Below are 18,334 nucleotides of genomic sequence, written 5' to 3' on the forward strand. Positions count from 1 at the left end.
GAAAGGATCCCTTGGTCCCACCTTTGTCCCCTCCCCCACAGCCCATATCATTGGTTTTGGGGGAGACAGGAGCCCGCTGAAGGTGAGGATGCTGAGATGCAGGCAGTCGGGGGCCACCAAGTGCCCTGCCTCCTTGCTGCCCCTGCAGGGTCCTGCCCCTCCTGTCCCTGCTAGGGATAGAGTGCCATACTTGGCCCAGTGTTCCCAGCACAGGGCAGGGGTCTGCTGGCCCCGTGGAGCCATGCTGTCTTCTCTCTGGACTGCCTCCCCAGCCTGGCGCCTTCAAGGCCTTGAACCTCCTCTGGGCCACAGGCTCTGGCTCCTACAGCCCTGAACATCTGTCTCAGACCACAGCTGACACTTCCTGAGTGCCTGCTGAGGGTTGTGCCAGGAACCAAGCGCAGGACTGTGCAGACCCCTCGAATGGCCGTTGGGTGGGCATGATGTCCCCCATTCGACAGAAGACGGACGAGCACCGAGAGGCCACACAGCCCTCCCCAGCAAGAAGCGCCTGGGACCCCGTACCTGCGTGGGTGGGGCCAACACCCTGGACAGATTTTGTCCCAGACTCAACCCAGGCGGGGTCCAGCACGGAAGCTGGAGGCTCCTGGGAGCTCTGGGTGCCTCGCTGCGTGTTGGCTGCTTCTCAGCCAGCCCTGCCTCACCTCCCCTGGCCCCAGCAGGATGTGAGCCAGGCCAGTGTCACCAGGACAGTGTTGGCTGCCTGGGAACTCACTTCCCTGCCCCTGGCCTTGGGGTCCACCCTGGCAACAGGCCTGGTGCAGAGCCCTCATGTCATCCCTGCTCCCCTCCCTGCCCTGAAACCCATTCTACCAAGAAGAGACCAAAATTCAGAATGACCTTGCCCACAGCCACATAATGGGTGGTGGCAGGTCCTGGTCCCATGGCGTGACTTAGAGGTGTCCAGACTCGCAACTGACCTGCGAGCTGTCTGCGAGCTGGGGCCCCCACTCACACCGACTGCCACCCCGGCCTCCTGTGCTACAGGGCCTGGGAGACCCCAGGCCTGACTGGTCAGAGCCTGTGTCCTCTGTACAGCAGGAGTGATGGCAGCTCAGGGCTCAAGGTGGTAAAGCGCTCAGCCCTCCCTCCAGGGATACAGCAGGCGCTCATAAATGCTGGCTGCGCCTACCCTGATGATGAGGCTGAGGCCCTGGAGTCCCAAAGCCAAGCGCAGCTTCTCTAGCTTCCTCCCTCCTCCCAGAGAGCATTGTGTCCTCTCCCTCTGCCCAGGCCAGGACTCCAGAGGACAGGAGAGCTCAACGGTCCTATTTATTACCAGACACCGCAGGGCCCATTGGAACTTCGGGGGCAGGTGGGAAGGAGCAGATTACAGGCAGAGCCTAGGGGAAAGAGCCTGGGGACCCAGTGGGTTAGGGGAGCTCGGGGCTGGGGCTCACACTTCTTTTGGAAAGCGAGGGACTGAGGCCGCGGGAGCAGGGGCCCGCTGTTGGCTCTCGAGGACTCCCGCTGCGCCGTTCTGGGGTCTGGGGTCCCCGCAGAGCTGAGCTGGGCAGGGTTTGGCTGCGAGTTTCCCAGGCACGCTTTTAAAAACCTAGTGGGAGAGTGCGCCCTTGGGCTGGGCTGGCAGAGGGTCCTGGTGGAGAAGCCGGGGATGGAAGGGCTCTGGGAACTGAGGGTGGGGGAGACCCTGGCCAGTCCCCTCTGTGCGTCTCAGTTTCTCCATCCTCGCATGCCCCGAGGGCTCCGAGGCATTTTAAGAGGGGCGGTGGCGGCCCGCGAGGGACACAGCCCGGCAGCCCCCGCTGCCCCGCGCCTCCAGTCCCCGCTGAGTGGGCTGCGGGGTGGGGTGGGGACTGGAAGCGGGGGCGTCCGGAGAGCCCGGCAGGGTGGGGGGTCCGGAGGGTGGGGCCCAGGTGGAAGCGGCTCCGTTGCTACGAGCGGCCACGAGCGGCCCTAGCAACGCACCCATTCAGCGGAGACAAAGGCGCCGTCACTTGAGCGCAGAGGCGCCGCCGCCGCTCTCTTGTTCCTGCAGCCGCGGCGCCCGCGGGTGGGGGCGGGGAGGGTGGGGGAGGGGCGCTCTGGCCCCGGGGGGCACCTGGGCGGGCCTGTTGGGGAGCCTCCAGCCCATTCTGCAGAAAGGGAAGCTGAGACTCCCCGGACCGAGACGCCAGCCGTGGGTGGGGGCTGACCGGGGCCTGGGATCCCATGGACCCAGGTTCACGTGGCCCTACGCTTACACCCACGTGGCTACTGCTGTGCCTCGGGTCCCCCATCTGCGCCAGTGGGGGCCTGGCCCTGGCTCTTTGCGGGCTCTGGCTAGCGGCTGCCCCTTTCCGTGCCTCAGTTTCCTCATCCGCGCAATGGGTGGAGAAAGGCACCTCCACTTTCCTGTCACTGGATCAGAATCAGCAGGTGCCTGGACTGAGGCCTGAGCCTGGCCCTGGGGGGAGCCTGGCGGACAGGGCTCTTGCCTTTGCTGGAAACAGTCACCTGGCCGAGGCTGGGGCATGTGGGTTTCAGGTGGAGGGAGTGTCCCTTCAGGGAGGCGGCCAGTGGGCAGGGTCCCATGGCTCCCCTGGGCCCGGCTGAGCTCCCCAGGCTCCAGTCCTCTCCCTGAGTTGCACGTGCGGCGTCCTCAGCCTCCCACAGTCCCCCAGCCCCCGTCGTGCCCCTATCAGCTGTCCAGCTGGGGACCCGCAGCTTTGGAGGAAAGCGCTGCCCCTCAGTGGGTCTGGAAGGCTCTGAATCCCAGGGCATCAGGACGGGGCCCTCAGAGGGTGAGGGGGTGTGCTGGGCTTGTGGAGCAGAGAGGGGGGGGGAAGACAGAGGAGGGCAGGCTGTGCGCCTCGGCAGCGCCCGCTCTCAATAGGGTTCCACGACCTATTCTCTAATGAACCCCTCCCAAGGGGCACAGCCTGTTCCCCGCCAGGCCCCCAGTGCTCCCAGAGGACCTGCCAAGGGAGGAGGGGGACTCTGCAATTGTAGGGGGTTGGGCGTGATTGATTTCAAATCACTTCCATCCTGGTTCAGTCCCAAAAAGGAAAGAGGGGACCCCCTGAGGTGGGGACTGTACCTGAAGCTTTGAATGCTGTCAGTTCCACAGCCTGAGGACAGAGGGGCTGTCACGGGGGTGGCCCCCACTCCTTCTGCTGCCCTTTGCCCTGGGGGCCCTCGGCTACAGGGGCCTCTGCCAGCTTGCGGCCAGCAGCTCCCCTCCCTGGACCCTTCAACCCAGGAACAGAAAAACAGATCCTGGGGAAGCCCCCACCCCGGCCCTACCCCCAGCCCTGTGGCTTCCGGACCCTGCCTGCTGGCCTTGCCACCCCCTAGCAGAGCCCTGTGGAGCCCACCCTATTGCAGCCTCACCTGTCTCTCGGGGTTTGTGATGGAGGAGAAGGCTGAGGGGTTTCTAGGGCCGTAGGTCCCTAATGGGGAAAACGCAAACTTTGGAGAGACACAAAAGCAGGAAGTCCGCTCTCTGCGCTTCCATCCCGGGAGTGGGACCTTCAGGATCAAATTCGCTATGAATCCACTCCAAGGTTCACCCCACAGATTAGTAATGAGGCCCGGAGAGGGAGGGGAACATGGCCAGGGCATACAAGGGGTACTGGGAGCTAGGATGGGAACCCCTGGCCTGGCCTGGAGGTCATTCAACCCATGCCCTGCTCAGGGTCTGACCCCATTTACTCACTACCTCCAGGAGTCCCCCAAACCCGTCTGCATGGAGCCCCAGGGAAGGTCACCTGGACAAACCCCATGCCTGGGCCAGGCCCCAGGAGCCCGGGTTTCCTAGCAGTGGGGAGTAAGTGACAGGGCATTCCTCAAGTCCCAGGGCCCTGGTTTCCTTTTTTCAGATGGGCCAATAGGACCTTGTCCTCGCAGCTCTACCGGAGTGCTGGGGAAACTGAGGCACTGGGTGGCACTCCCACTGGGTGCTAAGAGTACCTCTGAGAGCCATGTGTCTCCGAGGTGGAGCCAAGACCCCGGGGCTGCCTCGGGCTGCCTCCCAGGGACCTGGGGGCCTCAGGCTGGTTCCCCTGCTGGCAGGGCTGGCACGGGACTGAAAGAAGAGGGTGTGGGGGCTGGGACCTGGCCCTGGGGGCCTCCCACCCTCACCCATGCTCCCATTGCCCTGAGCAGCACAGCCACCTTCTTCTCAGCCATCCTCTGCAGGGCGCTCCGCACCTGGAGAAATACCTGGAGGTCAGGCGGGGGACCCTCCCCATCCCTTGGACCCAGCTCCCTGCAGCCGGTGCCCCCAGACTCACCTCCTCATTGCAGGTGCCATAGACCAGGAAGATGTATGGCCCCTGAGGACAGATCCAGGGAGTGGGTGACGCCTCAGCCAAGAGCCCGACCCCACCCCATCCCCCACAGCCTGGCCTTGCCTGGGGTTCTGGCACCCCCCGGGGCAGAGACACTTGCAGAGATGCCCAGAGACTGGCTGATGGGCATGAAGCCAGCCCTGCCCTGGTGCCCACCTGCGGAGAGGCAGCTGTGGCATTCAGCAGGATGGGACCAGGAGGGGCTTTGCCCCATGCAACGCTGGCCTTCAGCCTCTGTCCACCAGGGAGCCTCTCTGATGCCAGTCCTCCGTGCCCCACCGAGGGGTTGGGAGTGGGACCTAAGCTCCAAGGCCCAGTCAGGTTGGGGGACAGCAGCCCTGTGAGTGCTTCTCACTGTGCCTCTAGCTGAGTGGACCTCACCTCCCTGAGCCTCTGTCTCTTCTGGAAAGTGAAGATGAGGCCGGGACTTGCCTCCTGAGGGGATGCATGTGAGGGACTCACCCCTTCTTTGACAGAACGTCCCAGTTGCTGTTGAATGCCTCCCAGGATGGAGAGCTCACCCCTCCCCAGGCCCTGGCACACCAGTCATCGCCTCTCAGCTTCCATGCGCATCAGGGCCTCATCCCAGAAGGTTGGGGCATGGAGGTACCTGGACGGAGTTGAGGCCCACGGCAGCGTAGGCCCAGGTGGGGCTCAGGTGCACCAGGATGCCCACCAGCCAGGTCAGGCCCAGGATGGGCAGCAGGACCAGCACAGGCTTCACGGTGGCCCTGAAGGAGGGCAGACAGGGCTGATGGGGGTTGGAGGGCCTAGGGAGCTCCCTGCAGGGTTCCAGGGAGAGCAGCACCTGTAAGTGACTAGAGAGGGGCAGGAGCTGAGGGCCGGGACCACAGCTCAGCAGGACCGAGGGGGACCACGGCTCAGCAGGACTGAGGGGGACCACGGCTCAGCAGGATTTAGGGGGAGCCAGGATCTTTGACTGGACTTTGTTGCCCCCTCCTCAAAGACAGAGGTGGCGTGAAGTAGGGTAGCAGCACTTGGGAGATGGGGTCCCAGCCCCCAACTTGGTTGGAAGGAATGGGGTGGCAGCTGTCCAGAGTGGGGACTGAGGCCCGAGCAGTAGGACCAGGAGGGATGGGGTCAGAAAGACTCCCTTCTTCCTCTCTAAGGGCCCTGGGGTTCCCTGGCTTTTTGGGGACCCCCCGGCTTGGGCTGCCTGTACTTGGTGGAGGATGGGTGGGGAAAGGGAAGGCCAGCAAGGAGGCAGAGCTGGGGAAGAAGGTCGGTGGGATCCCCCTCTCTCGTGAGCGTGACCCCAGAGGGCAATGGGGGTCTTTGGCAGGAACAGGGACCCAGAGCCTCTCGCCCTGAACCTGAACTTCTGGGGCTAACCTGATTTGAGCATCTCCCCTACTTTGTCCCCTGCAGGCCATCAGTACCTTCTGCAGAGAGTGCACCCCCAAACAGTGGCTGGTGTCCACACCCCTCACACGGATCAGTGACCATCCCCACATGTGACACGCAGGGGTGCATGTTGACACATGTTGACATGCCCGCGTGTGTGCGAAACAGCTGCAGGGACTTGTGTACACCCACACAATACAGACTCGGGCACGGCCACATGGCCACGCTCTGGACACAGAGTTGCACGTGCTCTCGCCCAGTGAGCCTCCTGCCTGGTGCCAGCACTCCTGGCTTCCTCTTGTCCCCCCATTCCAGGCCCTCACCATATCTGGGTCTGGATCTGCTGCTGCAGGCAGGGCTGTGGGCTCAACATGCGGGCACGGCGGCGGGCGCTGGACACGGTGACCATCACCACACGGGCCAGGATGCAGGTGTTGGCCTGGAGACCTGGGGTCAGTGGGCGAGGGGACTTCCCCGTCCCCAACACGTCCCTCCCCTGCAGGTCCCCGGCTCACAGTCAGCACGAAGAGCACAGGCCCCACGAAAGCCCAGATGGCGTCTGTGTGCACACTGAGCCAGCAGTGTCCGGGGGCCACATAGTCATGGGGGTGTGCGGCCAGGGTGGCCGCCACGATGCCCACAGGCACGCCTAGGGGAGGGAGAAGGGGCCTCAGGGCCGGGTCACCTCTCTTTCCTCTCCAGGACCCAGGCCCCACCCTGCAAGCTGTAGCTGTCCCATATTGGAGGTTGCACTGGGGACACTGGGGAGGCCCAAGGAGCAGGGCTGGGGACTCTGATACTGTTCGGGTGGCACTGAAGCCACAGTAGTTCGGCAGTCGGAGAGCTAAGGCTGCTCTGGAGGCTATGGCTGGGCATCTCCGGAGGTGGAGGCTGGGCAACTGGCTGGCCACAGATTCGTGGAAACAGCACTGGGGATGGGGAGGAAGGCAGTGAGGTGGAGGAGGGTGATGAGGAATGGGGTTGGGTAAATTGAAAGTTAATAGAACTGAGGAATTGAGGTCATGTCAGAGATGGGGCTGGGTGGTGCTGGGTGCTGGGTGATGCTAAGTGCTGGATGCTGGGTGGTGCTGGGTGCTGGGTGATGCTAAGTGCTGGATGCTGAGTGCTGAGTGCTGAGTGCTGGGCGAGGGCCATGTTAGATGGCAGGGTCTGGGGTTCAAGGTACAGCACAGGCACAGAGCAGGCCTCACCCCAGCCGGTAGCGTGGTAGAGCCACATGCGTGGGCCAGGGCCCATGCTCACGGCCACCACCTTGCTCCACAGCAGCAGCCCCTCCACCAGCATCCAGGAGAACGCCACCAGGAAGAGGAAGTGCATCGCGACGGTGACAGCCACACATGCCATCTGTGGGAGGGCAGGGGGTCCCCACGGAGGTCCAAGGTCAGCTGCAGGTGCAGGCCCGCCCTGGGGCCTCATGCCCAGCCTGGCCTTGCCAACCCAAAGAGGTGCCAGCGGGTAAGGCCTCTGGACAGCAGCCTGGGCCCTGCCCACCATTCAGGGCCTTTCTTCCCTGGGTCCTGCTCCTCCCCAGGGAAATGTCAGGGGGTGAAGGGTCACCCTAGGAGAGCCCACAGGCACTTTCCCAGGCCTCCCCAGCTCTCAGCCCACCCACTGGCTGCCCACCTCATTACCCCTGGCCCACTCGCTGGCCATGAGGAAGCCCTCGGCAGAGGCCAGGGAGAAGGTGAGGTTCTTGTGCACTGTGGTTCGCTCCGACTTGGGGACCCTGGAGGGGCAGAGGAGTCCATTAACAAGGACACCACTGCCAATTCTCACACCCTGTAGGGCAGGTCCCTGTAGGGCAGGACCACGCCTGGTCCCCTGCCTGGGCAGATGGAGAGAAAGAGGGCAGCTCTGCGGGGCTCAGCACATCCTAAGGAGAGGTTCAGACCGAGGCTCCCTGGGGCCAAGGACGGACACCCGACTGATGGAGACATGGAGGCGTGCGCGGGGCAGGGAGGGCCCGGGCCACCAGGTCACAGTGGTGCGTTCTCCTCACCCGGCCGCCAGGAAGAGCAAGAAGGTGGTGGTGAGAGCACAGAAGGACACGCCACAGCCCACAAACGAGAGGGTCCTCAGCAGCGACTCCTCCTCCGGGCCTCTCTGTGTGGAGGGACAGAGAAACCTCCCGGCACCACCCAGACCCGAGCCAGGCCAGACTTCGCCCCGCCTGGTGACTCTAAGGCCCCTCCACGCTGCATTCGCCTCGAAGCAGGGCCCCGGTCTGCACGCAGTAGGCGTTTAATAAGCAGGCATGAGCACGTCCTTCTCTCCTGCTGGCTCTCCCTAGACTGACCCCAATTGACCCGTATTCCACTGATTGGACAGCTACTAAGAGCGCTGACAGACATGGCCACAGGGAGGGATGGGGTTTCCAAGTTGCCCAGGCTGGTCTTGAACTCCTGGGCTCAAGGCCTCCCAAAGTGCTGGGACAACAGGCATGAGCCACTGTGCCCAGCCCTGTCCCCACGATCTATGAAAGCTGGTATCCCTCAGAGGCTTTTTTTTTTTTTTTGATATGGAGTCTCACTGTGTTGCCCAGACTGGAGTACAGTGGCGTGATCTTGGCTCACTGCAACCTCCGCCTCCCGGGTTCAAGCAATTCCCTGCCTCAGTGTCCCGAGTAGCTGGGATTACAGGCGCCCACTACCATGCCCAGCTTATTTTTATATTTTTAATAGAGACGGGGTTTCATCATCTTGGCCAGGCTGGTCTTGAGCTCCCGACCTCATGATCTACCCACCTCGGCCTCCTAAAGTGCTGGGATTATAGGCGTGAACCACCGCGTCCAGCCAAAGGCCTCTTCTTACAACCTATTGGCTCTTTTCTTCACTTCCGGCTAAGAACCCCGCTCCTGACAGCCCCTCCCACCCGCACTCACCTGTACATCATAGACTTGCAGCAGGACGGCAAAGCTGGTGCTGTGGTTGCAGAAGCAGGCGGTGGAGTCCCGGTACAGGGCAGCCACGGAGCAGCCCGTGGTGGCCCAGGCACCCCCTGAATATGGGCTTGGGGGATGGGGAGGGAACAGAGGGCTCTTGAGATAAGGTGGACAAGGGGATGAGGGGCCAGGGGCAAGCAGGGGCCAGTCACTGCCCTGCCTGTAAGCAGCTGCGTGACCTTGGCGAGTCACTGCCCCTTCCTGGGCCTCAGTTTTTCACCTGTAAAATGTGCTTGACATTCTTAGGATGGCAGGAGGGCAGGGCTGACACCAGTGATTGCCATTTATCAACTTCATTAATTACTGAGCCCCTGGGACCAAGGTTCCCTATCTCAGCTAAAGATCTAAAGCCGGGAGCCAGGCTAATCCCTGGAGCCTGCTCTGCTCCTTCAAGAGCCCTGGGGCCCTGGCCTCAGATAGATCAAGTTCGATACCCACTTGACAAGATGAGTCTCTTCCAAGGCACCTCACAGAGTGAGTGCCTCCTCCTTCACATATCTCCTATGACAGGGAGCTCACTACCCCCTGGGTAATACATCCTCCTGCCCCAGCTTGTCCTGGAGCAGGGAGGAGCCTGGAGTCACCCCCGAAAGGCAGACGGTGAAGGCCGAAACCAAAACCATGCGTCCCGCCTCATCCCCAGCAGAGTTGATGTCTTTTTAAAAAATTGTCTTAAAGGCCAGGCTCCGTGGCTCACACCTGTAATCCCAGCACTTTGGGAGGCTGAGGCGGGTGGATCACCTGAGGTCAGGAGTTTGAGACCAGCCTGGCCAGCATGGCAAAACCTGGTCTCTACTAAAAATACAAAAATAGTCGGGGGTGGTGGTGCCTGCCTGTAATCCCAGCTACTCGGAAGGTTGAGGCAGGAAAATCACTTGAACCTAGGAGGCGGAGGTTGTAGTGTGCTGATATTGTGCTACTGCACTCCAGCCTGGTTAAAGAACCTGCAAATGGAAACTCACCTGATACTGAAGTTCCAGAAAGCACAGACAGGCTCCACCAGCTTCTGACGGAAGGCCTGGGGGCAGGAGACAGGGACAGGATCGGTGCATGAGCATAGATTGGGAGGCACGGGGCGGGTGTGAGTGTGGATGGGCAAGGAGAGAGATCACGAGGAGGCAGGGATACCGGAGACTCTGGGTTTGAGGGACCGGGGGGTTGCCCACCAGGCCTCATAGGTGAAAGGGCAGAGTGGAGGCAGAGGGAGGAGAGGAGTGCAGACTCTCATTCCAGCATGGTAAGCAAGGTGGAAAAACTGGGAAGGAGCTGAGCAGCCATCACATCACCGAGCAGCAGTTAAGAAACTGCCCCCTCCCCTCCTTGAGACACTGCATCTGGTAAGATGAACACACAGGCCGCTGGCTACTGATAGGGAGAGATTTTTGAGATGGAGTCTTGTTCTGTTGCCCAGACTGGAGTACAGTGGTGCGATTTTGGCTCACTGCAACCTCCGCCTCCTGGGATCAAGCGATTCTCCTGCCTCAACCTCCTGAGTAGCTGGGACTACAGGTGCGCACCACCACGCCTGGCTAACTTTTCTGTACTTTCAGTAGACATGGGGTTTCACCATGTCGGCCAGGCTGGTTTTGAACTCCTGACCTCAAGTGATCCACCTGCCTTGGCCTCCCAAAATGCTGGAATTACAGGCGTAAGCTACTGCGCCCAGAACTACAAAACTTTTAAAGTAGTCTCCTAGTGATGGACATAGTGTTATTTTATTTTATTTATTTATTTATTTTGAGACGGAGTCTTGCTCTGTTGCCAGGCGGGAGTGCAGTGGCGCAATCTCGGCTCACTGCAAACTCCCCTTCCTCGGTTCAAGTGATTCTTCTGCCTCAGCCTCCTGAGTAGCTGGGACCACAGGCGCGTGCCACCATGCCCGGCTAATTTTTGTATTTTTAATAGAGGCAGGGTTTCACTATGCTGGCCAGGATGGTTTCAATCTCTTTGCAGCTGGAGGATTAAATGAATGCTGTGTATCTGTGGCCCCTGCCATAAGGTGACCCTGCAGTCAGTCACTTCCCTCTCCATTCCCTCGAGGACAATGGAGGTGCCTCGCAGGTATATTCTGTGTGTGTTATTAGTCCTTGGTTGTCCAATGAATAAATATTGGGGGTTGGGGGAACTGAACCAGGATAAGTGCACCAGGATGCCAGCTTCCCAGAAGCGCCACCCAGTACCTGGGCCTCGTGTTGCAGATGAAAGTTCACGGCCATGCTGACCTCTCCAGTTTCGTCCCACACTTCAGAGGAGATGATGGCTGACCCCACCTGGGTGCTTAGGAACCTGTGAGAAGAATGAGAGCTTTCAAGGGTGGCTGTGGAGGAGGGATGGTGCCTGGCTGGGGTGTGTCACCCAGGTCCCTATGGTGGAGGAGGCAGCCTCTGTGTCCAAAGAGATAGCAGGAATTATGGCACCTGGTTCGGTCTTGCCTTAGGGACTTGCTGGTAACTTGGGTAAGTCCCAATACAGAAGCCAGAACCCCAGACAAGAGTTATGTTCACCTCCGGCAGGTGCAGAAGTGTGTGTGTGTTGGGCACGGGTGGGAAAGGGTGGGCCCTGGGCTGCTAAGGACACATTTGGCCACCAGAATGGGGACCCTAGCCCTCCCTGGGGAGGGGACACAGGCCCTCACAGCCCTCCAGGTGGTACCTACTCACCTCTGCTCCCTGTTTGCCTCCTCTGAGCTGGCAGGGGCCTGGGGCTCTAGGCCCAGCCCCCACAGGGTCTGCTGGAAGACTCTGGAGGTGAACCAGCTGTGAATCACGGTGACTCCAGAGAGGCCTGGCTGAGTGGAAGGGGCACCAAGGCAACACCCGGTGGCTGGGCAAGCACCACCAGTTGGCCCTGAGGATGATGCTCTCCCCACTCTACAGATAGGGAAACTGAGGCTCAGAGCCGTTAAATGACTTCCCTAAGATCACACAGCTAAGACGTGGCGGAGCCTAAATTCCAACCAGCCACAGTCCATGTGCTTAACCTCACAACTCCAAGTCCCTTTGCCCCTTGCCCAATCCCCTACCCCTGCATGGCATCACACAGAGGGGTCTCCCCCCACCACCCACTCCTGAGGAAAGACGTGTGTGGTTCAGTGGAGGAGACTAAGTGAACACCACTATGCGGTGGGTGCTTTTAACCTCATAAGCCACAAGACAAAGTAATGTGCCCATCTTACAGATGAGGAAACTGAGGTTCTGAAAGATGAGCAGCACAGCTGGCAATGCTTAGAGCTGAGGTTTGACCCAGAACCCAACAGGGCTCTGGCCACCCCCTCATCCTCACCCACCTTTCCCAAGGAGTCGCCTCATTTCACCCGCAGGAATGTGGATGTGACCAGGGCCTTCGGGATGCCCACCAGGCATTGTGAATAAGCAGCCGCTCCTGCTGGCCTCCCTCAACTGTAAGCTCCGCATCTCCAGGCCTGGGAGTAAATGAGGCTGGGTGGCTGGACCTCGGATGGAGGTCTTTCTGCTGAGCAGGCCCAGCTGGCAGGGTCTGCGTCCCTCTCTTCCTGCCACAGGCCTAGGAGGCCACCATTCCTGCTCAGAGAGTTGCAGCAACTTGCCCAAAGCAAATCTGACTTTTTCAAATTCAGGGGAAGGGGGCCACTGAGAAAGGGGGGTCACCGAGAGGCAGGACGTGAATATCGATGAGTCAACAGAAACTGGTGGATGCCTGAGGGACACGGGTTTGTACCTGAAGCTCCACCACAGGTGCACCCCCACTCAGGCTATAAACAGTCGCCGAGTGTGCACTTGGGCTTGGCCCCGAGATGCAGAGATGGCTCAGAAACAGCCCTACCACTCAGGGAGTGTCCCGTGGAGGGAGATCATCCCATTATGTGATTACCAGAAGTGCAAGGAAAGACACGTTCATGGTTCTGGGGTAACAGAGGTGGGAGGAACTATCTCTCAGAGGAGGAGAGAGCTAAAACAGGAAGGCTTCCTAGAGGGAGTGACGCCCACGCAGGGTTCTGAAGGAGGTATAGGCGTTTGCTAGGAGATCAAGGGAGAGAGGGCATTCTGGATGCCGGGCACAGCATGGGCAAAGGCAGCAAACAGAATGGAGTGTCTGTGGAGGCACAGACAGCTCCCAGTCACCAGGGCTGAGGAAAGAAGGCTGAGTCCAGCCGTGTGGGCCGGTGGGTGCAGGCTCACCAGCATGGCGGTGCTGGATGCGCATTTGGGGCCGCTCTGAGGTCATCGTGGTGCTCAGCAGGGGTGCCAGCCGCTGCACACTCGCCACCAAGGCCATAGGCCCGCCAACCACCTGGGAGGAGGCTGCATCTCAGCTCCCTGTCACACTCTGCACCCCACTGCCGCCTGCCCTGAGCACTGGGGAAAATGCTCCGTGATCTGGGAGGTGGTCCCACCCTCTCCAGACCCTCTGTGGCTCTTTAGGGCCTCCAGGATCAAGTCCTGGGTCCTCAGGTTGACATTTGAAGCCCTGCCTGCCCCAGCCTCCTTCGGCCGGTCTAATTCTATCTCCCAACCACCCCATCCTCCAGTCAAACCTTCGAGAGCTCTGTGCCTGCTGGCCTGTTTGCCAACTACAGCACACTCCGAAGGCTGGGCCATGCCTCCGCCTTCACTGTGGCTTAGTGCTAGACCTATAATGGGTGCGCAACACTGAGATTCCAAAAGGAAAGCCATGCGGGGGTGGGTAGTGAGAGCAGGGAGGGAGGAGAGGAACATGCATTTATGGGGCGCCTACTCTGTGCTGGGCAAGTCACACTGTTCATCCCTTAATGCCTCTCCATTGCCTTAGCAAGGGCGGTGTGATCATCCCCATTCCCCAGGGGAGAAAACCAAACTTCAGTCTAGCTTTCCCCAGTCTACTGCAGTGCCTTGGATCCCTAATCAACTGTGGGCTTGCACACTTCCCAGGATGGGGAGCTCATTACCCATGGTGCACCATTCCATAGAACCAGCCTCCTGTGTTATGCCGTCTTTCCCCTACCCCCATGTCTTAGTCCCAATTCTGTCCTCTGAGGCCCACGGGGGACCATGTTTGCTCCTTCAGCCCCAGAGAATTTGCAGGCACTGTCCATGATTCTTGTTCCCTCCCTACTCTGGGCTGATCACTCCCAGGCCGACAGCCACTTCTGCCAGAATGAAGTTTCCAACGGCCTCTGCATCTGGATAGCACCTCTAATGTTGTCCAGAGTACCTGGGCTGTTTAGGCAGACAAGGTGGACCGTCCACTCGGCATAGCGCCCCCACTTAAGGTGGTCAGCAGATTCTTGGAGATGAGGGAGGCTCTTACTGACTGGTGGCTCTTCACCACTTCATTTAACTACAGAAGCTTTTGTTCAAGTGCAATTGTTTTTTGTTTTCGTTTTTGTTTTGTTTTGTTTTTTGAGACAGTCTCATTTTGTCACCCAGGCTGGAGCACAGTGCTGCAATCTTGGCTCACAGCAATCTCTGCCTCCCGGGTTTAAGCGATTCTCCTCAGCCTCCCAAGTAGCTGGGATTACAGGCACCTGCTACCACACCTGGCAAATTTTTGTATTTTTAGTACAGACAGGGTTTCACCATGTTGGCCAGGCTGGTCTTGAACTCCTGACTTCAAGTGGTCCACCTACCTTGGTATCCCAAAGTGCTGGGATTACAGGCACCTGCTACCACATCTGGCTAATTTTTGTATTTTTAGTAGAGACAGGGTTTCACCATGTTGGCCAGGCTGGTCTTGAACTCCTGACTTCAAGTGGTCCACCTGCCTTGGCCTCCCAAAGTGCTGGGATTACAGGCAGGAGCCACTGCGCCCGGCCTCAAGTGCAATTGTTTGCGGAAGTTCGACTTATCAAATAGACAAAAGAGAAGCTTCTCCCGATGGGTGCAGAGATGGAGCCTGGAGCTAGGTGCTGACTCCCCTACAGCTACACAACCAACTGGTGGTGAGGCGGGAACCACAGCCCAGGCCCCTGCCCCACCCAGCCCTGCCAGCCTCACCTCACGGATGGACAGCCACGCGTCAGCCACCTGCTCCTCCAGGACCAGGCTGGCCACGGATACAACGCCCTGGCCCAGCTGCTCCCACGGCCCTGTCGGCAACAGCTCCGGCTCCCCAGCCCCGATGGCCGCCACCCTCTTCAGGAAGCGCACAACAGCCAGCAGTGCGGCCGGCCCCAGAGAAGACACCTCCATCGCCAGGACATGCTCCAGAAGGCCCAGGAAGCTGGAGGCCTCTGCCAGGGACAGGGCCCCACGGGCTTCAGAGAGGGGGTCTGGAAAGAGCTGTGGGCAGAGGAGCCACTGATTCTGGGTCTGGTTGTCAGGAAGGGATCCCTGCAGGGGCCACACTTGGGCTCTGCCAGGGTCTTCTTGGTGGGCACCCATCAAACTTATCACAAGCCCCCAACTCTCAGGGGCTACAGAATAGGGAGCCTGAATGGCCTCAATTCTTGCAGACACATCAGGCGTGTGTCCCCTTTACAGGGGAGGAAACTGAGGTACAGCAAGGTGACTCACAGAGCCCCCAGGCTCTCCAGCCCCTTAAGAGAGCTCACCACAATGTCATTGGCCAAGGCATTGACTCGGCTGATAACATCCTGGCCAGGCCACGATTGGGCATCCTCCAGCCGACGATAGGTCTCTGCAGAGGAGGGGATGCCAGGCTGGACCCCAGGCAATGCCCCTGCCCAGAGGTGGCCAGCCTGCTCAAGGACCTCCACCCACCACGTGCTGCCCAGGGGAAGAAAAGCACCTTGATGGCTGTGTGTCCAGAGCCTTACACACAGTGTTCTAGATGGGGAAACGGAGGTACAGAATGGCCAAAGAGCTTGCCCAAGGTCACACAATTGGGATTCACCCTCAGGTCCGTCTGGACCCACTGCTCTGTAGGTTAGACTCCCTGGAGACCTTGGAAGCTTTGAGAAGACTCTGAATTCCCAGACTTTGTCAACAGTTCACCCTCTTCTCAATCTACTCCGTTCCACACCCGCTTCCCCTTCAGCAGAGCCCAGGGCCACAGCCAGGGCGCACCTGTCTGGTAGCAGCAGAGGAAGGGCTGCGGCTCCAGGCAGAGCTCCGAGCCCTCGGTGCGAGGTCCCGGGTTCCATGTGGGGCACTCCTCGAAAGGCACTGGCAGGGCCGGGGGAGGTGTCAGCGTTCCCTAGGAGTCCTGCGCACCCTGGCGAGCCAGGATGCACTGCCCCGGGGTTAGGGGGCAATGTGAGACCGGAGAGAGGGACACTGTGGCCGGCACGGGGTTGGGGTGAGGCGGCCAGGGGACAAGCGTAGAGCCCCAGGCTGCTGGGAACAAGCCGATGCTGGAACTCGCAGAACAGCCGGCCCGGAGAGGGCGTGGCCAGAGCTGGGCGTGGCTTGGTTGGCAAGGGGTGGGTCGAGTCCCAGGGACTGAAGGGAAGGATTCACGGCCATGGGGTGGGGCCGAGGCGGGGCGGCCCGTACCGGGACAGAGAAGGCGCACCCACACCGTGGGCAGCAGCGAGGGTGCGACGTCCAGAGCTCCCGGGTCCCAGCGGAAGAGCAGGCCCTCGTGGGGCGGCGCGCAGGCCCGTGCCCGCTGCAGTTGCGCAGGGCTCAGCGCCCGCGCCCACAAATGAAAGTCAGTGAGGTTGCCGCTGAAGGCGTCATGCGCCGAGAAGCCGCCGCCCAGAGAGTCCTGATCCTGGCCCAGCACCAGCATGCCGCCAGACGGCACCGGGTGGCCCGCGCCCAGCCCCCGCGCCCCAGCGCGCCGCCTCCCGTCGGAGAACAGCGCCCAACGCCCGCCCCGCTGCTCCCACGTGGCGCACACATGGTGCCAGCGGCCGTCGGCGCGGAAGGCGGCGAGGAAGGGCCCGTGGTGCCCACGCACCACCAGCGCAGCGCGCACCACGCCCCCCGGCTCGGCGAAGGCGCGCAGCTGCAGCGCGTTGGGCAGCGCTGGTGCGGCAACGGAGAAGAGAGCGGCGGCGTCAGGCGAGGCACAGTCCCACTGCAGGTGAGCACACGCGGTCAGCGCCGCCAACTCGGGCAGGGGCCTCCGCAGCCGCGCCGCCCGGTCAGCCGTCCTCTCGCCGAACACCAGCGCGGCGGTGGTGTGCGTACCTGCGGGGACACGTGGGCCGCGACCTCAATTTCCTCACCTGTGTACACTGTCCTGCTCCTGCCCCCGCAAGGGCGGGGCCCTTCCAGGCTTTGGGGTGCCTCCCAGCCTCAGGAAAGAGGAAATGGGGGCTTGCATTCCGCTGCCCAGGAGTCAGGCCGGGATGTCCAATCCAGGGCAAGGGAAGCTGGAGATGTAATGGGGTCTTATTCCCGGCTCATTCTGCAAGTGTGGTCACTGTGGGCTGTAATCTCTGAAGGTCACCGGAGCCTCTGCCCCTTGCTCCCATTTCCCAGGAGCCCATACTCACGCCTCTGCGGGGGCCTTCGCAGAGGGGCCTCTCTTTGGCCCATCCAGACCGGGTCGCGCAGCCGTGAAACAAGAACCCCATCAGGGGGCTGCAGTGCCAGGTGGCCAAACTGCTGCTCGCAGGACTCTTGGGCCTGCCACCAGCTCAGCCGCTGTGCAGAGAACTTGCACACCCCACCTGCAGTCTCCACCACCTCGCCGGGGGCCACGGGGGCTGAAAATGATAGGAGAGACAGTGTGGGGTGCATTTTGCGGGCATCTGACCCTTCCAGGGCTGGGCGGAGCTAAGGACACTGGGCTTGGCGTCATTCAGGCCTGGATGGGGCTGAACTCTGGCCATGTCTGGCCGGCTGAGTCCCGTCCTCTTGCAGAGCTTGTTTCGTCATCTGCACAATGGCGGGAATGAGATGGAAACCAGTGAAGCTTTCCTTGCAGGGCCTGGTCTGGTGGGTGTGGAACCAAATGTCTTTCTTCCCTTCCTTTGCATTCTAGGCTGGTGCACCCCCTGGACCACAGACTTGCTTGTTGGGGGATGGGAACCCTCCCTGGGGGATCCCTCATACCAACCTGGGGTCCAAGGGCTCCTTGATTCACCTGGGGAATTGGAGGGGGTCCCAGAGAGACTCCTGATCTGGGAGAGAAGAAGACAGGCAGAGGCTGGGGCTGCCCTCCCCCACACTTGCAGTTATTGAATGCCTACTCCAGGGGTGGCTGGGAGGGGGGGACAGTAGAAGCTGCAGGCTCTGCAGTCAGACCTGGATTCAAATCCCACCATCCAGAGTGTGATCTCGGGAGGTCCCTTTGCAGCCCTGAGCCTTTTCCCTGGGTGAGGAGTAAACAGGCTGATGAGTAAGCGGGGTTGCCCTTAGTGAGGGCTTTTATTGCATCTGTGCTGGGGCTCATCTTGCGTGACCTTTGCGGTGACCTCATGAGGTGGAATGGCCACTTGGAAACTTCCAAGCTGTGAGTCCCCTTGACCTCCTCCCTGATACTCCCAGAGGTGTAGGTACCAGAAGGCAGAGGAGACAGTAGCACCACGGGACCATCCTGGATCCAGCAGAGCAGGTGACAGACAGCAGGGGTCACAGGCGGGCCAGCGTGGACTAAGGAAAAAAACAAAGCGAGAGGAAAGCAGCTCGGAGTCCTGCCTCGCTTCCCCCTTGGACTTCTGCAGGGTCCCTTTGCCCTTTGTTTGGCTCCCAGACCCCACTGAGCTGGGAGCCAACCAGTGGGCTGGGAGCCCAGGATGGGGTGGCCCACCCACTGGGGACGACATTTACTTGCACAAAAGATGGTCTCCAGGAGCCCCTTCAGGACTGAAGCAGGGAAACAC

At 60.7% G+C, this 18,334-nt stretch overlaps 1 protein-coding gene across 1 annotated transcript; it reads right to left on the minus strand.

Moving 5' to 3' along the window:
- Nucleotides 1–3,350: 3,350 nt before the first annotated feature.
- ADGRD2 (adhesion G protein-coupled receptor D2) lies at nucleotides 3,351–18,047 on the minus strand. Its single transcript, XM_064376596.1, has 21 exons — nucleotides 18,012–18,047; nucleotides 17,569–17,632; nucleotides 17,003–17,215; nucleotides 16,053–16,694; nucleotides 15,624–15,722; nucleotides 15,149–15,234; nucleotides 14,592–14,876; nucleotides 12,798–12,909; nucleotides 11,927–12,061; nucleotides 11,301–11,424; nucleotides 10,821–10,926; nucleotides 8,581–8,736; nucleotides 7,699–7,802; nucleotides 7,323–7,425; nucleotides 6,890–7,043; nucleotides 6,194–6,327; nucleotides 6,002–6,117; nucleotides 4,924–5,044; nucleotides 4,257–4,298; nucleotides 4,132–4,173; nucleotides 3,351–3,413 (listed from the first exon to the last, which is right to left on the minus strand). Exons 1-21 carry the CDS (start codon nucleotides 18,045–18,047, stop codon nucleotides 3,351–3,353), a joined length of 2,937 nt encoding a protein of 978 aa, XP_064232666.1.
- Between the last annotated feature and the right edge of the window lie 287 nt (nucleotides 18,048–18,334).

Source organism: Aotus nancymaae, unplaced genomic scaffold, assembly GCF_030222135.1.
Source record: "Aotus nancymaae isolate 86718 unplaced genomic scaffold, 86718_ANA_hifiasm-v0.15.2.pri h1tg000003l, whole genome shotgun sequence".
NCBI classification, from domain to species: Eukaryota; Metazoa; Chordata; class Mammalia; order Primates; family Aotidae; genus Aotus; species Aotus nancymaae.